The following is a 15256-nucleotide window of genomic DNA, read 5'->3' as shown; positions in this document are numbered from 1 at the left end:
TATATGCAAGATAGTGCTTTTAACCTGGCATTTATACGTAGGATGCAAGTTGACTTTACGAGGCTCGCATTGATGACCATGATGTGGCTCTTGGCACTTGTATGTAAGGCCCGAGTTTTGGTCCCTAATATAGTGGGGAAAGACCTCGATATGTATTAGGGCTAATAGTGATTATGGTTGGCATATATCATCCCTATCCTATGTATGGTATACGGTATTTTGGGAAATCACTAAGTATTATACTTAAGGTTTGTGGTTTAAAATTTTTCAAGTGCTTCCGGTTCCAAATGGACGAGTCCGACTTGACTGCACAACATACCCTGATGGCTTTTTCGCATGATTATATGTGTTTTTACTCAGATGTATTGAAAATAAAGTTTACTTTAATTAAATTTGGAACAAATGGTTGTATAAAATTAATGGTTTAAAATTGAAAATTTTTATCGGTATTTTTAGGATGTTACAATAAACTTAATAACTTATTGCAATTTCGGAAAAATGGTTGTTTATCGAGAGATCAAAGAAACCGGTAACTTAATTGATATTTCAATAAAATTATAAATATAATAACATAATTGAGAAAAAAGATATGTGAATATCAAAATGAAAATCTTATAGTAACATAATCATTTTATAGCAATTTTTCATTAAAAGGTCGACGTATATTTGATGTACGGTGAGTTTTGACTTAAGAAGTGAATATTTGACTCGTGGTTTACATCATTATAAGATGTCATTTCGCACGAGGCATGTTATATAAAGAGTTAAAAACCATACTTAATGAGTGATATTTATTAATTAAATAACTAATTTAAAAAAAAAAAAAAAAAAAAAAAAAAAAAAAAAAAAAAAAAAAAAACTTAATCTAGCTAGGCCTTACATCAATTATCTTATACTAGCTCAAATATATGAAATGTATAGCATTATTTGGTACTAGAAAACTAGAAAATTTCCGACCACAATTTCCATCGGAAATGGGTAGCAGTGGCAGTATATTCACGATATCACAAATACACCAATAGTCATGGAAAATCTAAAGGATAAGACACAAACTGAACTACGTATTCAGTTTATGAAAATATTGTTTTCAACATATGAATCCATCATTGACCATAAACTTTCATCTGTCATCATCAAATCCTGGCAAGAATATTGAGAACTGAACTCGTTGTCAAAATTAAAAGGTGACAACAAGTTTTTTCCTGATGGTAAAATGGCATCGATGTCTGTTAGAAATGGCTCACTCCAGAAATTATCGACAAGTTCCTCATCGAATGTTTGTGGTGTCAAGTCACTAAACAGTGCACAATCTGAACCACTCAACTGACACGATGATATTTCTGTGAGTGAAGAGTATGATGGTGATTCAGATGATTCTCCTGCGAATAAAGTTCCAGCTTCCGGTTGATGTAGTAGACTTGTTTTGTTAACAGGATTTTCTTTAGGGTTAGCCTGATCGTATTCTAGGGTTCCTAAGTGTTCATTTGAAGACTCAGTGAGGTCATTCTGAGCTCTCTTCTTCAAATGTGTATTCCAACGATTTTTTATTTCATTGTCGCTTCTTCCAGGTAATTTTGCCGCTATTGTTGACCATCTGTGTATAAAGGATTAAAAACAATTTAGAAAAACTAATGCGAAAAGGTGCTACATAATTTTGTTTAAATTATAATTTGTACTTACTTGTTTCCAAGCTTTTTATGTAAATCAATAAGCAGATCGTCTTCTTCCTTTGTAAAATTTCCATGTTTAATATTTGGGCGGAGATAGTTCATCCATCTCAATCTGCAACTTTTACCACTTCTTGATACACCTACGCAATGGAGATCAAATAATAATAAGCAAGTGTGTGAATACATACAATAAAATTCAAGAGCTTAAACGACTTGTAATTATACCAGCAAACTTGGGAAGCAAACCCCAGTTCCAATGGCCGTATCTCTGGATGTAAGCTCTTAACTTGATGTCTTCATCTTCACTCCACGCACCTTTCTTCACTCCGTTGTCGTAACAAGATGACTTCACCATCTTTTTGCCTTTCAAATCTATATTTGTAGATCTCTGTACCCACAATGGTTTATATCAAATTAAATCTCTCACTGACTTAAAGTCTTATATATTGGCGTGAGTCTTGCAAATCACAACGTGCTGAAATGAGAGAGATTAAAGAAATGTTTCAAAACATGCCAGATGCTTGACTAATTAATTACCGAAGAACTCACGAAAGTTCCTATATTTTTTCTTTGAATAATATATCCAGGTACCATGAAGCACACATGTCATCTGTTGCATTAACATATTTTAGAGTTCTTTTAAGAAAGAACAACGTACATATATAGTTAAATGCAACTGGCTTAGTTGGCCAATGCCACTTTTGATTCATTTAGAAGTTTAGTCACTGAATGCAATATATTTTGGCAAGTGTTCATTTTATTTTTAGAGAGAAACAATTGTTATGGATATTTTTTATTCTGATGTCGAAAAAAGTGTCAATTTGCAAATGTAGTAACTTCTTTTTGCACGGATCAAAAGGTATGAATTTCATATTTAATTAAAATGTCACTTATACCTCTTACACTTCCAAAATGAGAATTGACATGTTTAATTGTATTGAGACGAAACCAAGTTGTTTCATCATTACTAGAAAACTGGGACAATACCTAGAGCATAATTCGTAGATATTCGGTAGCTATATGGCAATGCTTATGGATTTGCTATGGAAAATGGTCTGTAGAATAAGCGCCACTAAGAAATCTATACCTACGAATTTGCTACTGACGAGCTGTATAATAGCTACGGCCTTTTCTGTAGATATAATACCTACAGATTAGATATGAAAAATATTTGCTACGGAATGCCTACGGATTGTCAACGGGTGTGAAATTTGTCTAAAATTAACTATTATCCTACGGAATAGCCATGGAAAAGACATGACAATGGATTACCCACACGAGTCGTGTTTGACCAAAAGTGACTTTTTTCCTAAAGAAAAGCTACGGAACTGTTTAGCTATGGATTTCTTACGAATTAACGATGGAATTCAAGTTTGACTAAATTTGATTTTTTTCTTTCAGAATACCTACGGGCCGTTTAGCGATGGAATCATTATTTTTCCATTCTTGATTTCATTTTATAAAAAAATAAAAATTTTAAATTTTCTATTTCTTTTGTCAAATATCATATTCAATTCCATTTGTCGCAAATATCATACAAAATACACCAAAAAATCCCTAATAGCAAACATTAACGCATTTTATTGTTCGAAATACCATACAAGAAGAACTAATGGATCATAAGTACGCTCACCTTTCCTCGACCATTGATGAACCATTTAAAATGCGAATTTCAGGACGAAATCCTCTTTAATGGCGGTATAATGTAACACCAGTCAAATTTACGTCAAAAATAAATTGTTCAATAACCTTAATTGGGATAAATTATGGGATTATTAGATTGCGTCATGGGCTCGGTCCTTATCCCAGTTTTAATTGCCGGTATTCGGCCTGTCCAACCGTGCATATTTTGTTCTAGGGTTTAGTATATAATGCAGTCTTTGTAGTTAACGTTTTTTATAATTTTTCTCTTTGAGTTTTGTAAACCCTAGCTCGCCACTACAGTGGAAGTTCTTCATCGAGGTCTGCTGAGGCGTGACTTTATTGAATCATAAGCACATATTTGATTCTATTTTGTGTTCATTCTATTATTGAATTTTTCTTGTTTGATTTTCGTTTTCATACCTGTGAAAGATCTAATCGATCTAGAATTTAATTATCATCAATTGGTATCACCGTATCAGAACAGGAGACTATGTAATTCATAAACATCTCTTCTGTCGAAGAAGTTATTAGGGTTTTTAATTCCGCATTGATTGATATTAATTGAGCTGTCATTCCATATTGACGTATCTCATTAATTGTTGATCTAACCCTAACGGTATATTACAAGTCTGATCTTTTACAGGTAACCGATCAAAAGTCATTACAATGTCCATGGATGATTCACAAACCAATCTTGTATACACAAGACTATGAAGTTTGGACGTATCACTTTGAAGATTATGTGATTGGATCCGAGGATAATGGATACTTGATCTGGGAAGCGATCACTGTTGGCCCATTCGCTCACTCAAGCACCTCTAAGATTGTCAAAACTCGGAAAGAGTACAACCAGCTTGTTAACGATGTCAAAGATATTCCTCAAGATGAGAAGGAAATGTTTCAATGCAACATCAAAGCCCTGACGATGATTAGGTTTGCGCTGCAGTCATATACGTTTCGTTTGGTAAGTTCTTGTGCCACGACTAAAGAGATCTGGGATAGATTAAAATAATTGTATTCCACTGACGAAGATTTGGAACATTCAATTCAAACTCTCTTGTTGTCTGAATTTGGAGACTTTAAGGAGAAGCCTGGAGAGAAACTTGTTCAAGCCTTTGATCGCTTCAATCATCTTTTAAGTAAGATGATAATGCATGGGATTGAAAGGAAAGTTATCGAACAAAAGGTTACTTTCATGAACGGTCTCAGATCCGAATGTATTGTTGTTGTATCTACAGTTAAAGCTCATGAACAGTTCAAGTCATATTCTCTGGCGAAACTACTGGGTATTTTGAAATCCCATGAAAGTGCACTGTCTAAGGATACAAATGTGGTTTACAGTCTGGGTTCTTTTGCTCTTGTCTCTAAAGGAAAAAGATTGATTGAAGAAGAAGAGGAATTGGATCTTGCCAATTATGATCTAACCGGTGAAGAATATGCCATGATAGTGTCTAATCCTACAAAATTTATTAAAAAGAAATTCCCAGCTAACAAGAACCGAAACTGGTAGGGTAGTTACAACGCCGAAAAGATCAAGGAGGAACCGAAGATGGTGTGAAAGTTTGAAGAGTCAAAGAAAGAAGCGAAAGTTGGAGGAGACTCAGGATTCGACTGCCATTACTGTGGAGGCAAGAACCATTTTGCAAAAGATTGTATGCTGAGAAAGAAAGAAGAAAAGATAAATGAAAAAGATGAGGAAGCGAGCCACCTGAGAAGATTGGAGGAAATCAAGAAGAGAAAGTCTGCTGCTAACAATACTACCATGAATGCTTTAATTGTGCAGGATACAGAAAACTGTGATGAATTCGGTGGTGTGGAAGTTTGATCCACAGATTCAGAGGATGAAGAAGTCAGCAAACCCACTCATGGGAAGGCTATGCTGGTAAAAGAAGAACATGTAACAGGAAGGTGCTTTGTGGTGACCGAAGGTGTGTCTCAAATGAGAGGTGGTTATACAACCGATGAGGGCGTAGAAGGCGAGAAGGAGCGAGAGGACAAGTGTTTTATTGCCAAACCTGTCAGCACACAGATCAACGAATGTGATGAGTTGATCAAAAAGGTACAAAATATTCTTGCTTCTCTAAAAATACTTGTTACTAACTATGAAAAGGAATTAAATAACTTAAAATCTATATTTTCAAGCATAAGTAGCAGTCTCACCCAAACCCATGTCACAAATTCTAACCTAACTGATCAAATTAGCAGGATTTCATCAAAGAGTGAGGAAAGGAGGATTTGGATCGAGCAAAAGGAGAATGAGTTGATTAGGTCTAAGGATGATTCAATTTATTTACAAAGAGACAATCTTAAACTTCTTTAACAGTGAAATGTGTTTTCTTTAATTGCTAAAAGTCTCTATTTTAACATCACTCAGTTGCATCTTGATTGTGAAATAGGAAAGAAGATACATTGCATGATTTTACCCTTCCTTGAGTTAAAGGAGGGTGAAATCGATGCTGAAGCCTACAACTGTGAAAGTGTTTTATCTTCTGACGAGATTTCTCCAGCATATAAAATAGGTCTAGACAAAATTGAATCATACATAAAGTCCAAAGACCACAAGGACATGCTTAAAAATTTGTTTGCCGAAAATGAATGATTGTAATTAAGAATCGAAACCGTACATAAATTTAACTCTTTGAATGCCAAATTAGGTTTAGAAACTAAAATTGATGTTGAAAATGCATCTGAACTTAATGAGGATGATGATCTGAGTGAAATCTCTGTAGAGGATGTGGTGGACTGTTCAGAATTTGTCAAGAGCGAACCTAAGTCACGCAAAAACCTAATTTCTGAAAACTCTGTTGAGTTTGCTCGCTCGTTTACTGATAAAAACAAAGTTCTCAAAGCTAAAGTTGTTGTGTACCAAAAGGTACAAACCACTCCAAATCAAGTCTACACAGTTCTGGGTGTCACTCCACGAAAAACTGCAGAATTGACAGGTATGGTGGAAGAAGACAATGCTGGCGGATGTGACGAGTTTTTCTGGTCATCCCCAATAGACAACTCTGACTAGACTAAGGGCCTATCTCAGAAAACCTCATGGAGAGTGAAAGGTAGATATGTACCCGAACCTCTAAATGAGCCTGCAATATATGATGTGCCAAGCACAAGTGGAACCAAAACTTCAACGGGCGAACCTGTGCAAACCACTAGCGAAACATCCTCAACAAAGAGTGACAACTATGCTTCTACTTCAAGGAAAAAGGCTAACATCCATAGGAATCCAAAACAGGTAGCTAATCAAAAACACAAACGAAATCTGAGATACAAGAAGAATCTCTCAGAAAGGAAACAGTTTTGGAGATCACAAAATCCACACTATGTAAGGATTGAAAAGAAGCACAAATCCCAAGAGGAATCAAGGAACAGAAAGGACATTTTTGGTCCCACACCCGAAATGATAGTTTCAGGTCTCGTGACAATATCAACCGAAAGGATGGTTTCGGTCCTTCGACCAAAAGGAACCAAAAGGTGGTTTCGGTCCTTCAAACGAAAGGAACCAAAAGGGTAATTTCACTCCGTCGACCGAAAGGAGAGTTTCGGTCCTCCATCCTATAACAACCGAAAGAGCTGTTTCGGTCCTCCAACCAATAGCAACCGAAAGAGTGGTTTCGGTCCACCATCCAATAACAACAGAAAGAGCGGTTTCGGTCCCCCATCCAATAACAACCGAAAGAGCGGTTTCGTTCATCATCCCTCCAAGTTCAGTCAGACACACAGAAGATCCAATGATATTTCTAAACCCAACACCTCTAATTCTAGCTTTCTTTCGTCAAAAGATTTAAAAGGAAAAGGAAAGCACATTCCAGAAGATAACAAACGTCCAAAAGAGATCCAAAATAATGCTGACATCAACACCACAAATCCCAATCCTACTGAATCTAAACCAACCAAATTTAAAGTTTTCACCATAAAAAGAAAAGATGAAAAAAATTTAATTAAACGTACTTACTTGGTTGATATTTGTCTTACTATTCCCTGTTCTGTAGAAGGCTCACAAGGACCCAAGAAACTTTGTGTTCCTAAATCTGCATAAAATTTTGCAGGTTATTCGTCACGAGCAGTTTGACGAAGAATGGTACATTGATAGTGGTTGCTCTCGTCACACGGCAGGGAGGAAGGAAGAATTGAGGGAGTTTCGGTCTCTTAAGGATGGTGGCATTGTGAAATATGGAAACAACTCATTTGGTACTATCAAAGGCTATGGAATGACCACTAATGGTGAGTTCTCTATAAGAAAAGTGGCTTATGTTGAAGAGCTCCAACACAACCTTATCAGCTTATCACAGCTGGTAGTTGGCACTGGATTGAAAGTATCATTTGATGATGAAGGCTCGTAGATTGTCGAGAAGAGATCCAATAATGTTCTGCTGAAGTCAAAGTGAAAGGGGGAAATATACCCTTTGAACCTCAAACCCATTCGAGGCAAACCAGCAGTTTGCTTACTCACTAAAGCTCACTCAGATGAAAGCTGGTTATGGCATCGAAGACTCTCTCATATAAATTTCAAGGATATCAACAAGTTGGTTTTGGGTGATCATCTTCGAGGACTTCCAGTTCTAAAATTTCATAAAGAACATCTTTGTGCAGCATGTGAAATGGGAAAGTAGAGTAGGCAAAGTCATCCTTCTATTTTCAATAACTAAGGTGATAGAACCATTGGAGCTGTTACATGTTGACTTGTGTGGTCCCTCGTCCATTGAAAGCATTTGTGGAAACAAATACATTCTGCTTACAGTGGACGATTTCTCTGGTTTCATGTGGGTGTTCTTCTTAAAGCAAAAATCTGATGCTACTCCAAAGCTTCAGCTCTTCATAAAACAGGTCGAGACTCAACTAAGGAAAGTTTTTCATAACGTGAGAAGTGACAATGGCCTGGAATTCAAGAACAGTGATTTTGAAGACATTCTTGCTGAGAAGGAATGACTCACAACTTCTCAGCCCCATACACTCCACAGCAGAATGGTATCGTTGAATGACGAAACCGATGTCTATATGAAGTAGCTCGCACAATGCTATGCTTCGCCTCCCTTCCGTTGTATTTTTGGGCCGATGCAATTGTTGCTGCTTGTTATACTTAAAACATATCATATTTGAACAAGCGATTCTCCATGACTCCCTACGAGATCTTGAACAATTATAAACCGAATGTGAAATTCTTTCATGTGGTCGGTTCAAGATGCTTCGTGTTCAACTCCAGAGAGAATCGAAACAAGTTTGATGCTAAGGTTGATGAATGAATATTCTTAGGTTACTCCCTGAATTCCAAGGTGTATATAGTTCTCAATAAGCGTTCAAAGAATATTGAAGAAACATACTATGTCACCTTTGATGATAGTTATGTTAAGAAGATGAAATCAATAGAAGATGCAATGCAAGAAATCTTTACAGTTAATAATCAAGTTACGACCTCTATTTCAAATCTTTTCGAGTAATACTTGATTTTGTTTGATGAGCCTCAAAAGGCAATTGACTCTGAATCAATGCCAAAAGACAACAAAGTTGATGATCTAAAACAAATTATCGACGACGCTGCTCAAAAGATGGCTGATGATCAAACCAAAGAAACCAAAAGGCCAGAAGCATGCGGACCTTCAAGTGACCGTCCTAATGTCTAGGGGGAGGTTCCATCTCTTTATCATGATCAAGGTTCATCGTTCCAGGGGGAGAGCTCATCATCTCATTCTTCAAGCTCTTCTGAGAGTCCAATCAAAGAAGGGAATACCAATCCAGGTACTGAACATGCATAATTCTTCGAGGGGGAGAACACCAACGACAATGATGATGACATTCTATCTGAATTAGAAGAAGAAATAAATGCAGAGTTTGATCCCACTTATGATCCAAATTACCCACTTCTTATCAAATGGACCAAAGATCACCCTCAAAGTCAAATTATATGAGAATCTTCAGAAAAGGTGTTAACTCGATCTCAAATGAAAGTGAAACAAGCTGCACTCTTTTCTCAAGTAGAGTTCTGCATGTTCAATTCCTTTGTTTCCAAAGTCGAACCGAAGACTGTTAACTCTGCACTTGATCATTCAAATTGGGTTCAAGCCATGCAATATGAGTTAAATGAGTTTGAAAGAAACAAAGTATGGCATCTTATTCCAAATCCAAAGGATGCTTCGGTTGTCGGTCTCAAATGGGTATTCAGAAACAAGATGGACAAGGAGGGAAGTGTCATATGTAACAAAGCACGGCTGGTGATCAAAGGCTACTGTCAGGAATAAGGCATCGATTATGAAGAGACCTTCTCTCCAATTGCAAGATTAGAGTCGGTTCCTATATTTCTTGCCTATGCAGCTCACAAGAACTTTGAAGTCTATTAGATGGACGTCAAATGTGCCTTTCTCAACGGAGAACTTGAAGAGAGTGTATATGTTGAGCAACCGCTAGGATTCGTGAACAAAAAATATCCAGATCATTGTTACGTCCTTGACAAAGCGGTATATGGCTTAAAACAAGCTCCCAGAGCACGGTATGAAACTCTGACTCGATTCTTAAAAATGTCTAAATTCAAACAAGGTTCGGTTGACCCAACCTTCTTTCGTAAGAGAGAAGGTAATCACCTTATGATAGTCCAAATTTATGTTGATGACATCATCTTTGGCTCCACGAATCCTAGCTTAACAGCTTAATTCAGGAAGTTGATGGAAACTAAATTTGAGATGAGCTCAATGGGTCCAATTAACTTTTTCCTTGGATTAAACATTAGACAGGGACACGAAGGCATTTTTATTAATTAGGAGGCATACACCAAGACTCTGTGGACTAAATATGGTATGATGGGTGACTGTAATGTTAAAGTGCCAATGGCCTTTGGGACAAAGCTTACACCCTCACTGGAAAAGCCAGTTGCAGATATGATGCTCTACCGTCAAATGATCGGTTCTTTAATGTATCTCACAGCCGACAGACCTGACATCATGTTTTCAGTCTGTTACTGTGCAATATTTCAAGCCAACCCACTCGAACCTTATCTATAAACCGTGAAAAACATTTTTCGCTATCTGAAGCGAACCTCCTCTCTCGGTCTGTGGTATCCAGCCAACTCAGGATTCTTTGTTCAAGCATTCTTAGATGTTGTCTTAGGTGGCTGTGGTTTAGATCATAAAAGCAACACTGTAGGATGTCAATTTCTAGATGGAAAATTGGTTAGTTGGCAATCGAAGAAACAAATATGTGTTTCTCTCTCCACTGTAGAAGTTGAATACATTGCTGCAACATCATGCACATCTCAAGTGGTATGGATACAAAGTCAACTTAGGGATTACGGGCTAAACATAAAGAAAAACCCACTATATTGTGAATCTGAAAGCGCAATTAGGATTTGTCACAACCCAGTGCAACACTTGAAGACCAAGCATAGAGCACTGAGGTTTCACTTTATCAAAGATCATGTCAAAGATGGCAACGTAGAAATCCATTTCGTCAGAACAACTGATAAACTGGCTGATATATTCACTAAGGCTTTACCTGAAGCAAGCTTAAACAAGATCCTACAAGGCCTAGGAATGATGGAAGCAGAATCAGTGCCCAAATCGCCTTCGCTTCAATAAAGGTTAGAAGCGAAATAGAGCGAACCGAAATAAACCGAACGTTTGGTCTATTTCGGGTTCGGTCTATTTCGGGTTCGGCTCGACCAAGAACCGAAATAAACTGAACGCTTGGTCTATTTCGGATTTGGTCCTTCTGAACTCATTCGCTTCTTTTTGCTTCCAAGGCATTTTGGCTATATTCGTCTATACACTCCTTTTAATTCTATTTTATTCATAAAAACCAAAAATATTTTTCTCTTTCGTTCAATTAAATAACTTTCACAAAATACAAATATATATATATATATATATATATATATATATATATTCGTTTTATTTTTATTTTTAATCTAATATTTTTCTTTGTATAAGTGTAATTCTCGATGGTGTAGCTAAAGCAGGTATATTTCTTTTATTTTATCCCATTAGTTAGGCGTCCCTAGAAGCATGTTGTTTTATGTTGACTAAAGCCTCGAAATATTTTGAGTGAAGTCTTAATAACATGATATACAAATCATATTTTCCCAATTCAGGCTGTACCATTCACTCTAATCATGAGCTACCTTACTCTACTCACATTGAGTTCAGAGTTTTCTGCTTGGTTACTCTTTTTCTTTAGAGTAGAGGTACATTCACTTCTTATACCATCTCCACAAATTTTCACCATTATACTTCGTGTGACCAATATAACCCCTGAGACTCTCAGCATTTACCACTGAGGTTTATGGTTATCCAAAATCTGTGTTAATGATCTTAGTCACATGCCACTATGCACTAAGTGAAGCCCACAATTCAACACCACAAATGAATTGACGGTGAATTCTCATATTCAACAACTTACTTGTTACCTAATGAAATATCTTTTTATTTTTGATTGATCTTTTATGAATTTGTCTAAAACCAAGGCTTTTCTTCCCTTAAAGATCCAATTTAATTGTTTTTGAGATTTCTATAATTTCTTTTGTCACTATACAAGATATCTTACCTACTTGTTCAACAGATCACAATGATCTCACAAGTACTTCATTCAGTTTCGATCTTATGTCAAGTATCGAAATTATGAATTGAAGCGAAAACCACCCTTTATAACCTTCAAAATATGCCTTTCAATACTTCTTAACAAGTTATTGATCCTTATTTAATGGGAAACCAAGCAAGCACTTCAATGTCTTTCTTGACTGTGAAGGAAGTGATTCGTGCCCATAATCCTTTGTTTTATGTCTATTTAAGGCATCATAGATTATCCCAGAACATTTGCTTTATTTCTTTATCTTTCACACCCTATGTACGGAAATTTTTAATTTTCCACACTCTGGTTCTTTTAAGGTTGTTCAATAAAGCATCATAGGCAACAACGATTCAAATGTATTTTGGAGTGGCGATTGGGATAAAGTGGAAGCTGACTCATCGGTTATCTAATCGGTTTGGCGATTTGAAAAAGCGAAATTAATGGAATGGCGTGCAAAAAGGAAACATCCTTTCTCTTCCATGCGTCATCATCGGTATGCAAACTGTTCATCCGTCCAGTCGGGCGCTATTTTTGAAATAATCCAAGATCTCAGCTGGATTTTTCTCTCTCCTATTTTTACGTATAAAAGGAATTGGAACGGTAATCTTTAACGTTTTATCACTTCCCAAACTCTCTCAAAGAACAACGACGATTTCTCTTACTGTTCATCATCTTCTTCAAGCTTCTACAATGGCAGACTCTACGTCCGTTCATGATACTTCTGTTCGTCAACCACTTCTCACAATCAAACTCCAACAGAACCTGATCATCGATCTCACTCTGTTTGTCTATGAACCTTATATGTTATACGTTGTTGAGTGTCTCAAATACTTACCTCTCGTTGAAGCGCTGACCAAAGTCGAAGTCGTACCAATGTCATGCCTTTCTCTTGTCTACGACAAGGTTCATGAAAGGATTCACTTCGAAATCCACAATGAAAAGACCTCTCTCTCCAAGCATCGCTCCTGCATCCTAATTGGTCTTTCTCAAGAACAATCTCTGGTAAACCCTGAATCCATCACCACTAGTCAATTGTTTTCCATGTTTTATCAGATGGGGTATACTAAAACCCTCACCACAATCACCAAGTTCAAGAAGTCCTGCCTTCCTCCTCAATGGAATGGCCTTTTCACATTGCTGTTAAAGGGAATATGGGTTGTACCATAGGATCCACTTGGATTTTGGAACTACCATCTGGAACCAATTGGTACAAATCTTGGTCTCTTCATCCAGGCACTCTAAGATCTCATGTGGGCGATTTTGGTCAATCATCACCAACTGGGCAATGGACCGCCTTCAAGTTCCAATCACGGTGGAGTCTCTTCTCTCCTCCATTGCTACCTTTCACACAACCAAAATCATTATCACCGATCCCACCTAGTACTCATTTATTGGATCTATTCCTGAAAGCTATGCTCGCTTGTATCTCTACGTCGAGTAACGTTCTCCAACAATATAAGAAGCATCCATCTTCAGGTCCAAGGGAGCTTACCCCAGCCATGGTTCGCTCTATTGAAGAGGCTGACAAGCCAGCTAAAAGGGGCAAGAAGACTGAGAATCAGAAGGAGGCACAGGTTTCGAAACCTACCAAGGGGAAAACCCCCTAGAAGCGAAAGACTGACAAGGCTGCTCCATCTCAGCCTCAACCGAAGAAGCAGAAGAAGCCTGCTAGGAGACTCATACTCCAATCCTCAAGTGATTCAGATTCAGAGTATGTTCCTCCTAAACATAAGAATGCTCCTCCTTAAGAAACTGAGAGCAAAAGCTCTGATGATGAGGCTTCGGGTCGAGGTGATACTCCACCTCGCTCCCCTAAACCAAAAATTCTAGTTTGCTCTCACCCTCCGTCACCTCCACTTGTAACAATCCCAGTATCCATCCCTCCAATTTTCCTCATCCCCATTACACAACCTTTCGCTTCTATACCCATACCTACTCCCATATTCAAAGACATTACCACAACATTTGCTCTTTCTACCTCCCCCACTCCACCTGTTACAACCGAACCACATGTCACAACCGAACCACCTGTCACAACTGAACCTACAACTACTACCAAACCCTTATCTCCTACTCCATCCACAGAAAAAACCCCTGTTCTAGGCGGTGAGGACTTGGAATTTGATTCCACATATTTTAGTCCTTACCGTGTAAAGAGTGATGATGATGATCATGAGCCTGTTATAAAGCGTCATCTCAAGGCAGTGAACGAAAAACTTCATCAACTGCTCTCATCCTCTTCCTCCGGAGCTTACTCTGAAGCAGCTTTAAAGGCGTTGTTCTCATCTGTTGTTATAGAACATAATGCCTCCCTCTCCATCGCAGCTAAAGCAATTGAAGTCTCTACTTCACAGTGTCAACAAGCCTCACTTGCTGTTGATGCTTCTACTAAGGAGTGAAAGGAAGCAACCGCAAAAGTCGATAAACTAGTTTTTGAAGCTCACCTATTTCTAGATTCCTTGCAGGCTGCTGCTAAAAAGAATGCTCAAACCGTCAACGCTTTGGAGGATAACCTTTAATGTTCTCTTCAGTCTGAAAGATCCAACCTTGAAGCTGCATGCCAAGCGATTGTAGCTTCCAATGAGTCTCTACATGCAAATGTTAATGATCGTTTGACTCAACTCGAGGCAGAATTAGCTGTAGAGAATCGTATCATGGATGAGCTAGACAGGAGAACCTCAGAACTGAAAATGAAAAATTACAAGTTGTGTAATGCTACTGCTGAGGTCAATGACCTGAAATCGGAATGGGAGGCTATTCGGAGTTTTGTTGCTGATATTCACTCTATCCTCCTTCATCTCCTTGAAGGGCATGATCCAATCATCACCATTACGATTAGACGATACCTGGTTGATAAACTCAGTCCAACATTGGACATCCTTAATCGTATTGAGGGTATTCCAGTGACTGGTGTCCAGCCGAAACAAGGGGGAGAAAAGCAAACTTAACCTCCTCCTGGACCGAAACCATCTATTGAAACGAAGGGTAATGAAGCTTTGGTCAGTAACAAGGAGAAAAAGAAGAAGAATATTGGAGAGGATGAGACATACAATGAGGATGATGTCTATGCTGAGAATCCCAAAAACCCTTTTCAGAAGATAAAGTCCTCTCAGAAAGATCTAGAAGAAAAGTACAAGAAACAACAGGCTCAGCTTGAGCAAAAGAACAAGGAGATGAAGCTCCTACAAAAGAAGAGGTCCATGTTTCCTGTCTGGACAATAGATTCACTTCAAAGGTGTGATATTGATGAGCCCAGCATAGATTGGCTTGAGCCAGTAATGTCATTTGGGCTCGAGAACTCCAAGGATGCACAGTTCGACATGCCAATCACACGAAAGGCATTTATCTTCCATTGCTTCAATTCGACTGCTGTTATTCCTTCCCCATAC

At 37.8% G+C, this 15256-nt stretch overlaps 1 protein-coding gene across 1 annotated transcript; it reads right to left on the bottom strand.

Moving 5' to 3' along the window:
• Positions 1 to 857: 857 nt before the first annotated feature.
• Positions 858 to 2065, bottom strand: LOC145033547 (myb-related protein 308-like). The gene is made up of 3 exons (XM_078982135.1): positions 1896 to 2065; positions 1681 to 1810; positions 858 to 1594 (listed from the first exon to the last, which is right to left on the bottom strand). Exons 1-3 carry the CDS (start codon positions 2023 to 2025, stop codon positions 1066 to 1068), a joined length of 789 nt encoding a protein of 262 aa, XP_078838261.1. The 5' UTR covers positions 2026 to 2065; the 3' UTR covers positions 858 to 1065.
• Positions 2066 to 15256: the final 13191 nt, after the last annotated feature.

Source organism: Lactuca saligna, chromosome 3, assembly GCF_052625555.1.
Source record: "Lactuca saligna cultivar CGN05327 chromosome 3, ASM5262555v1, whole genome shotgun sequence".
NCBI classification, from domain to species: domain Eukaryota; kingdom Viridiplantae; phylum Streptophyta; class Magnoliopsida; order Asterales; family Asteraceae; genus Lactuca; species Lactuca saligna.
This window is presented reverse-complemented; position numbering and strand designations above follow the sequence as displayed.

Excerpts from the sequence above, each read along its gene's own strand:
- LOC145033547 (XM_078982135.1), bottom strand. The coding sequence starts at position 2,025 with ATGGTGAAGTCATCTTGTTACGACAACGGAGTGAAGAAAGGTGCGTGG. Across the intron at positions 1,811-1,895 it reads TTTGCTTCCCAAGTTTGCTG|GTGTATCAAGAAGTGGTAAA; the intron begins GTATAATTACAA and ends TCCATTGCGTAG. Across the intron at positions 1,595-1,680 it reads CATAAAAAGCTTGGAAACAA|ATGGTCAACAATAGCGGCAA; the intron begins GTAAGTACAAAT and ends CTTTATACACAG.